General features: G+C 39.5%; 1 protein-coding gene across 7 annotated transcripts in view; it reads right to left on the bottom strand.

The window, feature by feature from the left end:
• Window positions 1–20,252, bottom strand: part of LOC128699684 (forkhead box protein N2) — a 369,048-nt gene that overhangs the window by 61,259 nt on the left and 287,537 nt on the right. For 6 of the 7 annotated variants that reach the window (XM_070099452.1, XM_070099455.1, XM_070099453.1 and 3 more), the window contains 2 exons: window positions 19,906–20,150; window positions 15,866–15,954 (listed from right to left, as the gene is read on the bottom strand). In XM_070099452.1, the coding sequence (XP_069955553.1) occupies window positions 15,866–15,954; window positions 19,906–20,150 (334 nt within the window). The remainder of the gene's footprint in view (window positions 1–15,865; window positions 15,955–19,905; window positions 20,151–20,252) is intronic. The other variant, XM_070099451.1, reaches the window with a different exon arrangement.

The raw sequence follows: 20,252 nt of genomic DNA, 5'->3' as shown, positions 1-20,252 counted from the left end.
CATGATTTAGAAAGGATCATCAATGGCTTGGCATCTCTTTGATTTGAACGTTCTCATTATCCATCCTATCATTTTCTTTGCACTTGTGATCGTGGCACTGTTGTGATCCTTGAAAGTGAGATCCTCAGACATTACCACTACCAGGTCCCTCACATTATTTTTTTGCTCTATTGTATGACAAGAGTTTGTTGTATACTCAGTTCTAATTATTATCTCCTCCAGTTTTCCACAGTGGAGTAGTTAGAATTTGTCTTCATTGAATATCACATTGTTTTCCGTTGCCCCATTGGAAAACTTGGTTTAAATCTTCTTGGGGGTTAACCATGTCCTCAAAAGATGACGGTCTCATGCAAATCCTAGTATCATCTGCAAAGGATGACATAGTGCTGTGGGTTACATCTCTATGTCTGATATGAGGAAGAGGAACAGGATGGGGGCAAGTACTGTACCTTGTGGAATAGAGCTTTTCACTATGGAAGCTTCTGATTTAACTCTGTTTACCACTACTCTTTGTGTTTGATTGGTTAGAAAGTTGAAGATGCATCAACATCTTAACTCAGGAAAAGTAGGAACTTAAAACCTCCACTGACATGTTAACCCAGAAGTTAAGTGACTACAAACCTCCAACACACAGTACCTCAGCAAGATCACAACTCTGGAACATGAACTAAATGCACTGGAACACCTAAGCAACACCCACACCCAGTCTGAGGACACCATCAACCACAAAAAAGATCAAGTAACCCAACTAAATACCAACATATAGAATGAAAGAGCAAGAGTGGACTTACAACTTATCGATGTTATGAACAACTTCCAAATCAGTCATACTAAAGTTCAACTTTAACTCACGAAGAAATAACCAATTAACCCTTTCACTGTCGGTGCAGCAGTACTACGACTTGCAAGCCAATGTTGGTGCTGTAGTATTATGCCAAAATTCTAGCGGCTTCAAATCTAGCGGGAGAAAGATGGTAGACCAACACCTGAGAGAGGGTCTGCATGGTCAATGTGCACAATATAAAAAAAATCGGGGAGCCAGCAGTGCATTATGGGAACGCCATTTCAGAAGTCCTTGTTTACCATGCCTCATGGTAAGAAATACCTCACTCCCTGGCATACTGGGACTCTTCCCTTCCCAAGTGATAGTTCTAACACAGATGGAAGTGTCAGTGAAGATGAATTTCATGGTTTTGAGGAGTTTGTGACTGAAAGCAATGCCCAGGATACCAGAAATAGTTCTGAAAACCCAGATGACCATCAACCTGGGATAACCCAAAAAAGTCAAACAAAGTGACTTATTTCCATATGGGTGGTGGGGAAGACAGCATGGTTGGTGGGGAAGACGGTATGGGTAACGGGTAATGTTACAACTGGGATGGTATACACATGCAGCAGCAGCAGCAGTGGCGGCGGTGGTGGTGGTGGTGTAATGCGTCATGTACCCCAGGCGGGTAGCCATCTCACTGACTCAGCACATCCACAACAAAGGCTACCTTCAACCACCCACATACCACAATAACCAGCACAGCCAGGAACTGATGGTTTACTGTTGCCATTATGCAGCAAGACACCTTTCAGACTTGTTTTTGACGAATCTATGAGCAGCCTCCAGTGACTGGGTTCATAGTCGATGCCAAGTGCTTCCATCAGACCATTAATATTGTTGCAGGCCACTAAATCACCTTCTATTATGAAGAAATCGTTGAACTGCTGCTGATGGTCACGAAATTTTGAAATCTTCACATCAGCTGTTTAGAGATTCCACTGTTGAAGATGTGTTTGGCTAAGAAAATCATCTACCTTTCACCTTAAAATATAATCTTACACAATACAACCACCTTCTATGACTGCTGGAACAATAATGAAGGTCAGTGAGACTGTTAGTGTCGTAAGAAACACGCTGCAGCAAGCCTGTTGGAACCTGTTGTGACACATAGGTGTATATTGAAAAGTAGACCTAACAAACAATTTTAACCATGATATTTATTACCAGTGACCTAAAATTAGTTGGAAATTGCTACTCTGGTCTCGGAAGCATTTTGGTTGTTGACCAGTGATATTTGTGCGGTTATCGTGTTGAATACAATGAGTAGATATATATACATTACACATTACTGATCTCACAGGCCACAAAAGTTACTTGAAAAAATAAAATATTAAAAAATAAAAGAAAAATAGAATAAAAGTAAAAATAATATTACCCAGTGAGCGGCAGTCACTAATGTTGCCGTAAGCAGTTCACTTTGTCAACATCACACCTCTACATCTCGGTAAGTACTCATTGCAAATTTTTTTTTGCTTTAAAACACTCAGAAAAGTATTCTTAAGATCTTGGCAAGAAATTTTTTGTTTTCGAATATTTTTCGACACTGAGAGCAAGTTTGTGATCAGGCCTGTCGACAAAGAAAGGGTTAAAAATGTCTATTACTATGAAAATTGATGTATATGTCAACGAGTGCTTTACCAAAACAAGAGAAAATCTCCTCTATAGACTAAGAAAGCTATGACATGACCAAAAAATCCACCAGTGCTTTGCAAGGGATGGGAAAATTGCAGTTAAAAGGGAATCAACAGGAAGGAGATACAGCCTCTCCTCCCTGAACGACAGAGTTCCGTTCCTAGACCACGTCAGTAAATGAATTCAACGCTAAGTGAGGAACATACTATAATGGTAGTGGGTTTGTGTCAACCATCTGTGATATTGTTTTAATGTCACCTTTTCACCATTTATAACATTTCTGGTATACTTGTAAATGTTTATATAAAGTGTAATATATATTGTAATAAAAAGAATTAAGGAAATCAGCTCTAATATACATTATCTGAGTATGCATACTGGTCAGAGAGCCCATTGCAAGTCGGAGTCGTCAGTAAACGAGTATGTCGCTAAGTGCCGAGAAGCTGTGTTTTATTTCTACTGAACATGAACTAAAAAAATTCCTAAGTGATGCTGGACTAACTGAGTCAGAATAAAGCTCAGTTTGTACCCACTTTCCATGAGTAGTGTTATGAAATCCCAATTTTTTTTATCAATTTATTCTCTATAAAACATAATTTTCATTTCTATTTTGTTAGTCTGACAGCAGTGAATTGTCTAAGTTGTTCAAACACTACCTTATAGTATATACTCTTATTAAACACCTCAAGATCACCATCTTGTTTGCCTAAAAAGATATGCAATTTTATTTTTTTATTTTGTTTATATTTGCAACTATCTTTTACCATCCTCTATTAGTATAGAACTATACTTTATTTTTTACTATCGTGTGCAGTCTGTAACAGTTAGTGCAATAACAGTCAGGTGCTATTGATATTTTTTTTTTTTTTAACAAGTCGGCCGTCTCCCACCAAGGCAGGGTGACCCAAAAAGAAAATACTTTCATCATTCAACACTTTCACCTCACTCACACATAATCACTGTTTTTGCAGAGGTGCTCAGAACACAACAGTTTAGAAGCATATACGTATAAAGATACACAACATATCACTTCAAACTGCTAATATCCTGAACCTCTCCTTTAGAGTGCAGGCATTGTACTTCCCATTTCCAGGACTCAAGTCCGGCTATATGAAAATAACCGGTTTACCTGAATCCCTTCACTAAATATTACCCTGCTCACACTCCAACAGATCGTCAGGTCCCAAATACCATTCGTCTCCATTCACTTCAATCGAACACGCTCATGCACGCCTGCTGGAAGTCCAAGCCCCTCACCCACAAAACCTCCCTTACCCCTTCCTTCCAACCTTTTCGAGGACGACCCCTACCCCACCTTCCTTCCCCTACAGATTTATACACTCTCCATGTCATTCTACTTTGATCCATTTTAAATGACCAAACCACCTCAACAAACCCTCTTCAGCCCTCTGACTAATACTTTTATTAACTCCACACCTCCTAATTTCCACTCCGAATTTTCTGCATAATATTTACACCACACATTGCCCTTAGACAGGACATCTCCACTGCTTCCAACCACCTCCTCGCTGCTGCGTTCACAACCCAAGCTTCACACACACATATAAGAGTGTTGGTACTACCATACTTTCATACATTCCCTTCTTTGCCTCCATAGATAACGTTTTTTGTCTCCACATATACCTCAACGCACCACTCACCTTTTTTCCCTCATCAATTCTATGATTAACCTCATCCTTCATAAATCCATCCGCCGACACGTCAACTCCCAAGTACAGTGGACCCCCGCATAACGATCACCTCCCAATGCGACCAATTATGTAAGTGTATTTATGTAAGTGCGTTTGTACGTGTATGTTACAGTGGTCCCTCGCTTTTCGTAGTACTCGGCAATCGTAAATTTCGGAAATCATAGGGATATTTTCGTATAAACATGGGCTCGCTTTTCATAGGTTGACTCACGAGTCGTAGTTCGTCCGGGACGCGTACCCACGGCGTGAGCCATGGCAGCAGCCAGTCTGGCATTTTTTACCAGTGAGCGAAGGTCCCCTCACGTGCTCCAGCAAAATATTTCATAATATTCCATTTATTTTAGTGCTTGCAAGTACTAAATAAGCTACTATAGCTCAAAAGAAAGCTCCTAGTGCCAAGCCTGTGGTAAAGAAGGTGAGAAATACGATTGAATTTAAGAAAATCATCATTGAACAATATGAAAGTGGTAAAAGTGTGGCCGAACTGGCCAGGATGTATAAGAAACCCTACACAACCTTATGTTCCATAGTGGCCAAGAAAAAGGAAATCAAGGATGCTGTTGTTGCAAAGGGGGTAAATATGCTGACAAAAATGAGATCACCAGTACTCGAAGAGGTTGAGAAGTTATTATTGGTGTGGATAAATGAGAAACAATTAGCAGGAGATACTCTTATGACTTCGATTATTTGTGAAAAGGCTAGGCAGTTGCATGACGATTTGGTAAAGAAATTGCCTGAAAATAGTGGTGATGCGAGTGAATTTAAGGCCAGCAAAGGCTGGTTTGAGAAATTTAAGAACCGTACTGGCATACACAGTGTGGTAAGGCATGGTGAGGCTGCCAATTCGGACCATAAGGCGGGTGAAAAATATGTGCATGAATTCAAGGAGTACATAGAGGCTGAAGGACTGAAACCTGAACAAGTGTTCAATTGTGATGAAACAGGCCTCTTTTGGAAGAAAATGCCAAAGAGGACCTTCATTACACTGGAGGAAAAGGCAATGCCAGGACACAAGCCTATGAAAGACAGGCTGACGCTAATGTTCTGTGCTAATGCTAGTGGGGATTTCAAAGTGAAGCCATTACCAGTGTACCATTCTGAAAATCCCAATGTGTTCAGGAAAAACAATGTTATGAAGAGTAAATTGTGTGTGTTTTGGAAATCTAATAGTATGGCATGGGTCACGAGGGAAATTTTCGTCGAGTGGTTCAATGAAGTGTTTGGCCCTAGTGTGAAGGAGTATCTCCTGGAAAAGAAATTGGATCTCAAGTGCCTGCTAGTAATGGACAATGCACCTGCTCATCCTCCAAACTTGGGTGACCTAATTTTCGAGGAGTTTGGGTTCATCACAGTAAAGTTCTTGCCCCCGAATACCACTCCTCTCCTCCAGCCCATGGACCAGCAGGTCATTGCAAACTTTAAAAAACTCAACACAAAAGCAATGTTTCAAAGGTGCTTGACTGTGACCACAGACACTCACTTGACCCTAAGGGAATTTTGGAGAGAACACTTCAGCATCCTCCATTGCATAACCCTTATAGGTATGGCTTGGGAGGGAGTGACTACTCTGCCTGAAGAAAATTGTGGCCAGATTGTGTCGACAAGAGGGATTTTGAAGGGTTTGGGACTGACCCTGATGAGCCTATGTCTGTTGTAAAATCAATTGTGGCACTGGGGAGTTCCATGGGGTTGGATGTGAGTTTGGAGGATGTGGAAGAATTGGTGGAAGACCACAATGAAGAGCTCACCACTGAGGAGCTGCAAGAGCTTCAGCAGGAACAGCAACATATCGCAGCTCAGAATCTTGCTGCAGAGGAGGAGGAAGAGAGATGGAAGAAGGTGCCTTCTTCAGAAATTAAAGAGATTTTTACTATGTGGGGTAAGATGGAAAGCTTTATGGAGAAACATCACCCTAACAAAGTTGTTGCAAGCCATGTTGGCAACATGTACAGTGACAAAGTCTTGGGCCATTTTAGGGAAGTGTTAAAGAGATGCCAGAAACAGAGCTCTCTGCACAGTTACTTTGTGAGACAGGACTCCAGTGACTCTCAAGGTGGTCCTAGTGGCATTAAGAAACAGAGAAGAGAAGCAACCCCAGAAAAGCAAATGGTACCTGAGGTGTTGATGGAAGGGGATTCCCCTTCCAAACTATAAACAATCCAATCTCTCTCCTCCTCCAGTCTCCCATACACTAAGAAGAATCTCCAATAAAGGTAAGTGTTATGCTGTTAATGTTTCATTCATCATTTCCCATTGAATTGTTTATGTACTACATGTATATTTCATGTAAAAAAATTTTTGTTTTAATACTTCTGGGTGTCAGGAACGGATTAATTGTATTTACATTATTTCTTATGGGGAAAATTGATTCGCAAATCGTAAATTCCGTTTATAGTAGCTCCTCCAGGAACGGATTAATTACGAAAAACGAGGGACCACTGTATATCTCTATCTATATCTATCTATATCTATATCTATCTATATCTATATCTATCTATATCTATATCTATCTATATCTATCTATATCTATATCTATCTATATCTATATCTATCTATCTATATCTATATATATATATATATATCTCTCTCAGGTACACGTAAGTAATCATACATAGTATAAATTACCTAGGATAACCCAAAAAAATTCAGACAAAGTGCTATACAGTGGATCTGTGCTCCTGTGCTCTAAATTAATAATAATAATAATAGTAATAATTATTATTATTATTACAATAATACATATGTACTACTAATGATATTATTATTAAACTATAATATAACAATCGTGTCCACTCATTACTTACCTTAAAATATCTGTAGTCTTAATGTAGAGCAAGAGGTGAGTAAACAAGATTAAATGAGAGAGAATGAGAAGGTAGAAGGTTCACAAGTTGTGTAAACAAACATTGTTGTTGTTGTTGTTACCAGCCCGGACACGAATGGTTTCTGTTCACTCTTGTCAAGCCGACCAGAAAAACATCTCATATTTGTTAATTTATATGTTTATGTTATGTAGCATATTTATATAATTTAAAAAAAAAATCACAGATGGATTAAGCAAAATGTCTATATCAACGTTTTATACACATTTAATGTGCCTCAGTGATTATTGTTGCGTTATCATTATTAATATGAAATCTTCAAGACCAATTACACTCTTAATGAGTGGCTCTGAGACAGACAAGCAGACAGAAATACACACAGGTAGACAGAAAGACAGACACACAGGTAGACAAACACAGGTAGGTAGACAGAAAGTCACACACACAGGTAGACAGAAAGACACACACAGATAGACAGACACACAGGTAGACACACACACTGGTAGACACACACACAGGTAGACAGAAAGATACACACACAGGTAGACAGAAAGACAGACACACAGATAAACAAACAGACACAGATACAGACAGAGACAGACATACAGGCAGACAGATACAGACAGGTTTATGTGCAACAGTGAAAACAAATACAGAGTTCGAGAGTAAGAGCCTTTCTTGCCACAATCTCCAGTACAAGATTCAGACTTCATCTTAGGGGCCATGCTGAAATTTACTGTCCAGTTAGTACAGTTAATACAGTATGATGCTGCTGATAAAGCAGGGTTACTCAAACTGATGCTGCCTGCATGACGCATTGCCGCCGCCAGTATTGTCAAATACTCTACAGTGGTGTGCATCAGCCAGCCCAGCCCAGCTGCTAGATGCACAGTCGTAAGTTGAGTGGACGTATGTCGAGCAGGTCGTAAGTCGGATGGTAGGTGTATCTGAAAACATTAACTTCTTCCATACTCCTCCTCCCCAACTTGATATCCAATTTTTCTTTATCTAAATCATTTGATACCCTCATCACCTTACTCTTTTCTATGTTCACTTTCAACTTCCTGCCTTTACACACACTCCCAAACTCACCCACAAACTTTTGCAATTTTTCTTTAGAATCTCCCATAAGCACAGTATCATCAGCAAAAAGCAACTGTGTCAATTCCCATTTTGTATTTGATTCCCCATAATTTAATCCCACCCCTCTCCCGAACACCCTAGCATTTACTTCTTTTACAACCCCATCTATAAATATATTAAACAACCATGGTGACATTACACATCCCTGTCTAAGACCTACTTTTACCGGGAAGTAGTCTCCCTCTCTTCTACACACCCTAACCTGAGCCTCACTACCCTCATAAAAACTCTAAAACAGCATTTAGTAACTTACCACCTATTCCATATACTTGCAACATCTGCCACATTCCTCCCCTATCCACTCAATGTAAACACTTGATCTACACATCCCCTACCCACTCTGAAACCTCCTTGCTCATCCGCAATCCTACATTCTGTCTTACCTCTAATTCTTTCAATTATAACCCTACCATACACTTTTCCTGGTATACTCTGTAAACTTATTCCTCTATAATTTTTACAATCTCTTTTGTCTCCCTTCCTTTTATATAAAAGGACTATACATGCTTTCCTCCAATCCCTAGGTACCCTCCCCATTTTCATACATTTATTAAACAAAAATACCAACCACTCCAACACTATATCCCCCCTGCTTTTAACATTTCTGTCATGATCCTGTCAGTTCCAGCTGCTTTACCCCCTTTCATTCTACATAATGCCTCACGCACCTCCCTCACACTCGCATTTTGTTCCTCTTCACTCCTTAAAGATGGTATACCTCCCTGGCCAGTGCATGAAATTACCGCTTCCTTTTCTTCGTCAACACTTAAAAGTTCCTCAAAATATTCTCGCCATCTACCCAAAACCTCCGTCTCCCCATCTACTAACTCCCCTACTCAGTTTTTAACCCTTTGAGGGTCGACAGGCCCTCTCCGAGACATGTTCTCAGGGTCGGCCAAATTAAAAAATAAAATTATTTTTTCTTATGAAAAGATAGAGAATCTTTTCCCGATCATAATGACACCAAAAGTATGAAATTTGATGGAAAACTTATGGAATTATGCTCTCACGAAGTTAGCGGTCTCGACGATGTTTACACATTGGCAATTTTGCCCACTTTGAGCCCTATTTTCGACCAATTCCAGTGTACTAGTCGACAAAAATCATAACTATTTCTCTAGAACTCCATTTTTTCTATTGAATGAGTAAAGAAACCATCCATTTACTGATTTCAACTATCCAATACAGTGGTCAGAATTTAGCAATTTTGCCAATTTCACACAAATTTCAAAAGATAACAATTTCCAAATAAGGTCCAGAATAAACAAGAAAGACATTCCTGGCACTAAAATAACATTTCCTCTGTTTGTTAGTCATATCCCCAGGCCCCTCTTATATTTCTTTGGCTTTCCACTTTCAATTTTTATTACTACAAAAAATAGAAGATTTACTGTTATGCAGACTGCTGCATTAGTGTAGAAATGGTATAAATAATATCAGTGCACTTGTAAAGAATATTAGACTCACCAGTTGACGTGTATTGGGCGCTTGGCATGATTTGTTTACTTTTGAACTTTGGTAAAAATAGAACATTTCTGCTACTTTGCGCTCAATTTCAAGGTAGTTTTCATTGTAAAACCAGTCAAAATCATCTCAATTTCTGTAATATGTCTTCCATTCTATAAAAATGAGACCAAAAAAACTAGAATACAACAATAAATACCATACAAAAATACAGTGCAAAGTCGGTTTTATTCCAAAAACACGGTCAAAGTTTTTTTTTTCTCATTATGCATTGTGTGCTGCAGGATTTTTTTTATACTGTGCACACTGACCATGCAGGCCCATTCTTTCATATGCAGGCCTACCAGCTTTCTCCCACTAGATTTGAGGGCGCTAGAATTTAGGCGTACTAGTACGTCAAAAACCCTGGGTCGTAAGCCGTACTAGTACGGCCGAAACCCTCAAAGGGTTAACTGACAAATCCATTCATTCTCTAGGCTTTCTTAACTTGTTTAACTCGTTCCAAATTTTTTTCTTATTTTCATTAAAATTTCTTGACAGTGCCTCTCCCACTCTATCATCTGCTCTCCTTTTGCACTCTCTCACCACTCTCTTTACCTTTATTTTACTCTCCATATACTCTACTCTTCTTATAACACTTCTGCTTTGTAAAAACCTCTCATAAGTTAACTTTTTCTCTTTTATCACACCCTTTACTTCATCAATCCACCAATCACTCCTCTTTCCTCCTGCCCCCACCCTCCTATAACCACAAACTTCTGCCCCACATTCTAATACTGCATTTTTAAAACTATTCCAACCCTCTTCAACCCCCCCACTACTCATCTTTGCACCAGCCCACCTTTCTGCCAATAGTCGCTTATATCTCACCCGAACTTCATCCTCCCTTATTTTATACAGTTTCACCTCCCTCTTGCTTGTTGTTGCCATTTTCCTCTTTTCCCATCTACCTCTTACTCTAACTGTAGCTACAACTAAATACACCTACCATCCGACTTACGACTGGGTTCGGTTCCGAGAAACCGGTCGTAAGACGAAATGGTCGTAAGTCGAACTTTACTACTGAATATCAACAAAACATTTTTGTAATGACTTTATTTTATTGTTTTATTTTGGTATTTCATGTTTTACTTTACTTTTTATGTTGTTAGTGCTGTATTTTATACTGTAAGGTTTAGGATAAACACTGTGTACAACAAAAATAGTCGTTTTTTTCCCAGAAATTTGGCATAAAAAACACGGCCATAAGTCGAGTGGTCGTAAGTCAAGCAGGTTGTAAGTCGGATGGTAGGTGTAATGATACGATATATCAGTTGACCCTCTATAAATGTGTACATCCTGGAGCCTACCCATCAACCTCTTATCCACCAATACATAATCTAACAAACTACAGTGGTCCCTCAATTATCGTACTTAATCCGTTCCTGGAAGTGGGACTATTATTGAAATAGACGATTTTCGAATAAATTTTCCCCATAAGAAATAATGTAAATCCAATTAATTCGTTCCAGAAACCCAGAAGTATCAACAATTTTTTTTTTTTACCTAAAAGATAGATTTACATTCACAAAAGAATGAACATTCAACATTATTGAAGGCTGTTGTTGATGAATGGGAGACAGGGAGGAGGAGAGAGGGAAGAGAGGTTATTGTTTGGAAGGGGAATCCCCCTCCATAAGGACTCTAGGTCACTTCAGGGGTCACTTCCCTAGCATAAATATATATTTACATGCAGAAAAGTGAGGAGTGATTGGTGGAATGATGAAGTAAAGGGTGTGATAAAAGAGAAAAAGTTAGCTTATGAGAGGTTTTTACAAAGCAGAAGTGTTATAAGAAGAGCAGAGTATATGGAGAGTAAAAGAAAGGTGAAGAGAGTGGTGAGAGAGTGCAAAAGGAGAGCAGATGATAGAGTGGGCGAGGCACTGTCAAGAAATTTTAATGAAAATAAGAAAAAATTTTGGAGTTAAACAAGTTAAGAAAGCCTAGGGAAATTATGGATTTGTCAGTTAAAAACAGAGTAGGGGAGTTAGTAGATGGGGAGAGGGAGGTACAGTGGGCCCCCGGTTAACGATCACCTCCCAATGCGACCAATTATGTAAGTGTATTTATGTAAGTGCGTTTGTACGTGTATGATTGGGGGTCTGAAATGGACTAATCTACTTCACAATATTCCTTATGAGAACAAATTCGGTAAGTACTGGCACCTGAACATACTTCTGGAATGAAAAAATAACGTTAACCAGGGGTCCACTGTATTAGGTAGATGGCGAGAATATTTTGAGGAACTTTTAAATGTTGAGGAAGAAAGGGAGACGGTAATTTCATGCACTGGTCAGGGAGGTATACCATCTTTTAGGAGTGAAGAATAGCAGAATGTAAGTGTGGGGGAGGTACGCGAGGCATTACGAAGAATGGAAGGGGGTAAAGCAGCTGGAACTGATGGGATCATGACAGAAATGTTAAAAGCAGGGGGGGATATAGTGTTGGAGTGGTTGGTACTTTTGTTTAATAAATGTATAAAAGAGGGGAAGGTACCTAGGGATTGGCAGAGAGCATGTATAGTCCCTTTATATAAAGGGAAAGGGGACAAAAGAGATTGTAAAAATTATAGAGGAATAAGTTTATTGAGTATACCAGGAAAAGTGTACAGTAGGGATATAATTGAAAGAATTAGAGGCAAGACAGAATGTAGGATTGCGGATGAGCAAGGAGGTTTCAGAGTGGGTAGGGGATGTGTAGATCAAGTGTTTACATTGAAGCATATATGCGAACAATATTTAGATAAAGGTAGGGAAGTTTTTATTGCACTTATGGATTTAGAAAAGGCATATGATAGAGTGGATAGGGGAGCAATGTGGCAGATGTTGCAAGTATATGGAATAGGTGATAAGTTACTAAATGCTGTAAAGAGTTTTTATGAGGAAAGTGAGGCTCAGGTTAGGGTGTGTAGAAGAGAGGGAGACTATTTCCCGGTAAAAGTAGGTCTTAGACAGGGATGTGTAATGTCACCATGGTTGTTTAATATATTTATAGATGGGGTTGTAAAAGAAGTAAATGCTAGGGTGTTTGGGAGAGGGGTGGGATTAAATTATGGGGAATCAAATTGAAAATGGGAATTAACACAAGTTACTTTTTGCTGATGATACTGTGCTTATGGGAGATTCTAAAGAAAAATTGCAAAGGTTAGTGGATGAGTTTGGGAATGTGTGTAAAGGTAGAAAGTTGAAAGTGAACATAGAAAAGAGTAAGGTGATGAGGGTATCAAATGATTTAGATAAAGAAAAACTGGATATCAAACTGGGGAGGAGGAGTATGGAAGAAGTGAATGTTTTCAGATACTTGGGAGTTGACGTGTCGATTTAAAAATGTAGTGTTAGAGTGTTCAGCAGAAGTTTGTGGTTACAGGAAAGTGGGTGCAGGAGGGAAGAGGAGCGATTGGTGGAATGATGATGCAAAGAGAGTAGTAAGGGAGAAAAAGTTAGCATATGAGAAGTTTTTACAAAGTAGAAGTGATGCAAAGAGGGAAGAGTATATGGAGAAAAAGAAAGAGGTTAAGAGAGTGGTGAAGAAACGTAAAAAGAGAGCAAATGAGAGAGTGGGTGAGATGTTATCAACAAATTTTGTTGAAAATAAGATAAAGTTTTGGAGTGAGATTAACAAGTTAAGGAAGCCTAGAGAGCAAATGGATTTGTCAGTTAAAAATAGGAGAGGGGAGTTATTAAATGGAGAGTTAGAGGTATTGGGAAGATGGAGGGAATATTCTGAGGAATTGTTAAATGTTGATGAAGTTAGGGAAGCTGTGATTTCGTGTATAGGGCAAGGAGGAATAACATCTTGTAGGAGTGAGGAAGAGCCAGTTGTGAGTGTGGGGGAAGTTCGTGAGGCAGTAGGTAAACTGAAAGGGGGTAAGGCAGCCGGGATTGATGGGATAAAGATAGAAATGTTAAAAGCAGGTGGGGATACAGTTTTGGAGTGGTTGGTGCAATTATTTAATAAATGTATGGAAGAGGGTAAGGTACCTAGGGATTGGCAGAGAGCATGCATAGTTCCTTTGTATAAAGGCAAAGGGGACAAAAGAGAGTGCAAAAATTATAGGGGGAGAAGTCTGTTGAGTATACCTGGTAAAGTGTATGGTAGAATTATTATTGAAAGAATTAAAAGTAAAACGGAGAATAGGATAGCAGATGAACAAGGAGGCTTTAGGAAAGGTAGGGGTGTGTGGACCAGGTGTTTACAGTGAAACATATAAGTGAACAGTATTTAGACGAGGCTAAAGAGGTTTTTGTGGCATTTATAGATTTGGAAAACGTGTATGACAGGGTGGATAGGGGGGCAATGTGGCAGATGTTGCAGGTGTATGGTATAGGAGGTAGGTTACTGAAAGCAGTGAAGAGTTTTTACGAGGACAGTGAGGCTCAAGTTAGAGTATGTAGGAAAGAGGGAGATTATTTCCCAGTAAAAGTAGGCCTTAGACAAGGATGTGTGATGTCACCGTGTTTGTTTAATATACTTATAGATGGGGTTGTAAGAGAAGTAAATGCGAGGGTCTTGGCAAGAGGCATGGAGTTAAATGATAAAGAATCACACATAAAGTGGGAGTTGTCACAGTTGCTCTTTGCGAATGACACTGTGCTCTTGGGAGATTCTGAAGAGAAGTTGCAGAGGTTGGTGGATGAGTTTGGTAGGGTATGTAAAAGAAGAAAATTAAAAGTGAATACAGGAAAGAGTAAGGCTATGAGGATAACAAAAAGATTAGGTGATGAAAGATTGGATATCAGATTGGAGGGAGAGAGTATGGAGGAGGTGAATGTATTCAGATATTTGGGAGTGGACGTGTCAACGGATGGATCTATGAAAGATGAGGTGAATCATAGAATTGATGAGGGGAAAAGGGTGAGCAGTGCACTTAGGAGTCTGTTGAGACAAAGAACTTTCCCCTTGGAGGCAAAGAGGGGAATGTATGAGAGTATAGTTTTACCAACGCTCTTATATAGGTGTCATGAATGTTGCAGTGAGGAGTAGGCTGGAGGCAGTGGAGATGTCACGTCTGAGGGCAATGTGTGGTGTGAATATAATGCAGAGAATTCGTAGCTTGGAAGTTAGGAGGAGGTGCGGGACTGCCAAAACTGTTGTCCAGTGGGCTGAGGAAGGGTTGTTGAGGTGGTTCGGACATGTAGAGAGAATGGAGCGAAACAGAATGACTTCAAGAGCGTATCAGTCTGTAGCGGAAGGAAGGTGGGGTAGGGGTCAGCCTATGAAAGGTTGGAGGGAGGGGGTAAAGGAGGTTTTGTCTGTGAGGGCCTTGGACTTCCAGCAGGCATGCGTGAGCGTGTTTTATAGGAGTGAATGGAGACAAATGGTTTTTAATACTTGACGTGCTGTTGGAGTGTGAGCAAAGTAACATTTATGTAGGGATTCAGAGAAACCGGCAGACCGGACTTGAGTCCTGGAGATGGGAAATACAGTGCCTGCACTCTGAAGGGGGGGTGTTAATGTTGCAGTTTAAAAACTGTAGTGTAAAACACCCTTCTGGCAAGACAGTGATGGAGTGAATGATGGTGAAAGCTTTTCTTTTTCAGGCCACCCTGCCTTAGTGGTAATCTGCCAGAAGGGTGTTTTACACTACAGTTTTTAAACTGCAACATAAACACCCCTCCTTCAGAGTACAGGCACTGTACTTCCCATCTCCAGGACTCAAGTCCGGCCTGCCGGTTTCCCTGAATCCCTTCATAAATGTTACTTTGCTCACACTCCAACAGCACGTCAAGTATTAAAAACCATTTGTCTCCATTCACTCCTATCAAACACGCTCACGCATGTCCGCTGGAAGTCCAAGCCCCTTGCACACAAAACCTCCTTTACCCCCTCCCTCCAACCTTTCCTAGGCCGACCCCTACCCCGCCTTCCTTCCGCTACAGATTGATACACTCTTGAAGTCATTCTGTTTCACTCCATTTCTCTCCATTCTTTTAATGTAAACATAAATTACTCTTATAACGTGGTTAAAAATTCCTCTCTTGTCTCATAGCAGATGCTTCAGTCTTGAGCACACCTGCTCAAACACCTGTAACCAATGACTTAGACACCTGTCAAATGCCTGCAGATGTGTACTACACCTGCAGAGGTGTATAACACCTGTAGAGAAGAACTTGTGCTCTGAACAAGAAACTCTCTTCTAGGTCTAGAGGGACTGATTACCTTTTCTTCCACCATCACTAGTGACATCATGACTAATCCACACCTACAAATCAAGACATACAAACCTCACTATGTTTCCTCTTCCTCCTGCGTTTCCTGTTCTCCTCATACAAGACAGATGTGTCCTTGCCGTCCCTCAGTTGTAAGTAAGACTCTGAAATGAACCAAGAATTTGTGTTAAATTTTCCCAAACACAATAATAATAATAATAATAATAATAATAGTAATAATAATCATAATAATAATAATAATAATAATTTTTATTTCTGTGTGTACAAGGTATACGAACCATAGCTGACATCAATGACATACTACTATATAGAAAGCACCTTGTTATGCAGAGCATTTCCCACAACTTAGATTAATTTTGTCCCCAGGATGTGACCCACACCAGTCCATTAACACCCAGGTACAGTAGGGCCCACTTATACGGGAGGTTAGGTTCCAGACTACCGCTGCAAAGCAGACATGGCCGGAAAGCACAACGCCATTTTTTTCCCCACTTATAAATGCATACAAATGCCAGATAACAAGTCTACACTAACATATATTAAGTTAGCAATGGAACTAGGCATTAAAAAATAATAAAAAGTAAAATACACACACAGTACACTCATTATTTACCTCAAAATATTTGTAGTCTTAATGTAGGGCAAAAGGTAAGCAGTATTTATTGTAAGAAGTCAGGTGTGGGAGCCCTCCTGGCCACCCCCACCCACACATAATATACTACGATGTTTAAAGTGTCCTAGAGTGATAAAATGCATATACAGTACACCAATTACCTTAAAATATTTGTAGTCTTAATGGTCTTAATGTAGGGCGAGAGGTGAAACTATTTATTTGTGGAAAGTCGTGTGGGAGGTATGGTAACCTGCCTGGCCACCCCACTCACTACGACATTTAAAGTGTCCCAGAGCGATAAAATGCATAAACAGTACACTCATTACTTTCCTTAAAATATTTGTAGTCTTAATGTAGGGTGAGAGGCGAGTAAGAGAGAGAAAAATGAACAAACGAGAGAGAGAAAGAGTAAGATGACAGAGCTGCAGACTGCTATGTAAACAAACTGTCTGGTTATGGTTGATACACGGTTCATACAAACACTTCACATTGTGTACACATTGTCTCCCCAGTGGTACAGTAGAATAAATAAGTAAGACCAACACTTCCATTCTCATGTAACATCATTTTTAGAAGGAATGATGCTCTGACAAGTTATTATAATTATTATTATTATTACAAGTTATTATTATAATCATAATAAAAAGAAGCGTTAAACCCACAAGAACTGTGAATAGCTATAGATAGAGTGTAGGCATTTGAAAGGAATATTTTTCTACAGTTAAGTAACTGGTGTTTGACTAGAGAAAACGTAATTCTTCCGACACTTACAAACCGCTTCGTAAGCAAATCTCATATTTTTATACTGTGGGTGTATATATCATGTTCATATGTTACGTGGCATGTTTATTATATAATTTTGAAAAAATACCATAGATGGATTAAAGGAAATGTCTATATTAATGTAATATATGACATTTAATGCACCCAAGAGATTATATAGCATCAAGAGTAGAAAGACTCTAAGTGATTTTAATGTGTACCTGCACGCCAGCATAGTGAGTAAGTATATTTAGGTACTGGTACACATAAGTATAATTATCAGAGTATATATAAAATGGGCAATAACTTTAAAACACTTGAAATTTTGGAAAATTCCCAGACATAATAGAGAGAGGTGCTCATGGAGAATGTAAACAAACCAAGTGGGGCGCGTCGTATTAGAAAGACCACTCGCCGTATCCCAAGTTTTGGTCATAATTTGAAATTGCCATATTAGCAGAATGCCATAAGGTGAAATGCCATAAAGTGGGGCCCTACTGTACCTGCTTTGCTGCTAGGTGAAGAGTGACAGCAGGTGTAAGGTGGCTAATACCCAGGTACCTACTTATTGCTAGGTGAACAGGGACAGCAGTAGGTGTAAGATAACTAACACCCAGATACCTACTTACTGCTATGCCATCAAGGACAGCAGAATCGAACCATGGACCTTAGTGTGTGTGAGCTGAGTGTGCCACCAACCCAGTTATGGGACATTTACAATTTGTGGTCATTTAATACCCACAGAATCAGTTTCACTGATATCCAATAGTAGATGTATTTGTAATCCCAGAATTATTCACTCATCATACTTTAACCCATTCACTGTCAGTCTCATATTAGTACAGCTTATAAGCCAGTGTTGGTGCCGTATTAATATCCCAAGATTCTAGCGGCTTCAGATCTAGCAGGAGAAAGCTGGTAGACCTACATATGAGAGAATGGGTCTGCGTAGTCAGTGTGTGCAATATAAAAGAAATCCTGCAGCACGTAATGCATAATTAGAAAAAACTCCCACCGTGTTTTTGGTTTAAAATGCAGACTTTGAGATGTATTTTTATATGGCATTTATGGTTGGTCTCATTTGACAGAATGGAAGGTATATTACTGAAATAGAGATGTTTTTGAGTGGTTTCATAATGAAAAATACCTTGAAATTGAGCTCAAAGTAGTGCAAATGTTTGATTTTTGCCAATGTTCAAGAGTAAACAAAGGACATCACCGTCCAATACGTGTCCAACTGGCCAGTCTGCTACGCAGTCACAAATGGGTTGACATTATTTATACAATTATTACAATAATGCAATAATCTGCAAAACAGTAAATCTTCTATTTTTTGTGTGAATAAAAATTCAAAATGGAAAGCAAGAATAATATAAGAGAGGCCTGAAGATGTGACTAATGAACAGAGAAAATGTTATTTTAGTGCCAGGAATGTCTACCTTGTTTATTCTTTACTCTATTTTGAAACTGGCATCTTTTGAAATTTATGCGAATTTGGCCAAATTGCCAATTTCTGACCACTTTATTGGGTAGTTGAAATTGGTAAATAGGCAGGTTTTTGTACTCAATCAATAGAACAAATGGAGTTCTAGCAAAACAGCTATGAGTTTGGTCGACTGGAACAATGGAATTGGCTGAAAATAGGGCTCAAAGTGGTCAAAATTGCTGATGCATATACATCGCTGAGACCGCTAACTTTATGAGGGTGTAATTCCCTAAATTTTCCATCAAATTCCAAATTTTTGTTGTCATTACCATCGGGAAAAGATTCTCTATCGTTTCGCAAGAAATTTTTTTTTTTTAATTCTTTGACACTGACAGCAAGTTAGTGAGCAGGGGTCTTGACAGTGAAAGGGTTAATAACTTTGTAATTTTTATTTTAACCATTTTTGTTACTGAATTACGCTATATTATTATTCTTTTTTAAAAATAACCTTCTCATAGAGTAGACCCAAAATTTTTAACTGGACTAAAGTGGCATCAGGGGCCCCTCTGGATTAGTGGCCCATGGCCTGGTAGGCAACGCTCTCTCCTCACACACACTGTCTATGGTTCAATCCCCGGCAAGGGTAGAAACATCAGGCATGTTTCCTTACACCTGCTGTCCCATTCACCTAGCAGTAAGTAGGTACATGGGTGTTAGTCGACTCTGTCTACTCTGGAATATCGGCAAAAATCAAACATTTCTGTTAGTTTGAGCTCAATTTCAAAATACTTTCAGTCCTGAAACCAATTAAAATCATCTCAGTTTTTGTAAATATCTTCCATTCTATCAATTAGACTAAGAAACTGAGAATAAAACCATAAAAACCATATGAAAATACACTACAAAGTCGCTGTTTTAAACCAAAAATACGGTCGCAGTTTTTCCTCATAATGCACTGCGTGCTGCAGGATTTTTTTATGTGGTGCACACTTACCATATAGACCCATTCTCTCATATCTAGGCCCAAATTTACCACTGCTCACAACTTATCTGAGTGACCTAAGTTCATGGTGTTGTACTAAGCAACTGACTCTCAGAGGGTTAAGGAAACACGTCCTAATGTTTCCACCCCTACCAGGGATCGAACCATGAACCTCAGTGTGTGAACTAAGTGCACTACCAGCCCAGCTACATATATAGAGAAGCTTTATAAAAGATATGACTGTATAAAGAGGTGCTTTATAAGAGAACTGACTATATATAGAGGAACTTTATAAAAGAAGTGAGACTCACCGCTGGCCGGGGTAACGATACGAGGGCCGTGCTTTAGTGCCAACATGGCTGCCGCTGCATCCACGTCCTCACTCTGGACCCCGGGGGACCCCAGGGCCGTCCCCAGGGCTGACCCAGGGGTGGAACCCAAGCAGCGTGCCAGGTAAGGGAACAGCTCCGGGTCTGGGATGTTGGCCGAAGTGGGGGGTCTGGGGGGGGCCACTGTGGTACTTGTGTCTTCTGGGGTCGACGTCTGGCCCACCTGCCTATATGGACACAAATAATTAACACAAGCAATTAAGGCACAACTAATTAAAACACAGATAAAAATGGTGTTTTTCTCAAGTCAATATTAGTAAATCAATGTT

This window comes from Cherax quadricarinatus, chromosome 67 (assembly GCF_038502225.1).
Source record: "Cherax quadricarinatus isolate ZL_2023a chromosome 67, ASM3850222v1, whole genome shotgun sequence".
NCBI lineage: Eukaryota > Metazoa > Arthropoda > Malacostraca > Decapoda > Parastacidae > Cherax > Cherax quadricarinatus.
The sequence above is the reverse complement of the archived record's forward strand: the minus strand, read 5'-3'. Positions and strand labels throughout refer to the sequence as shown.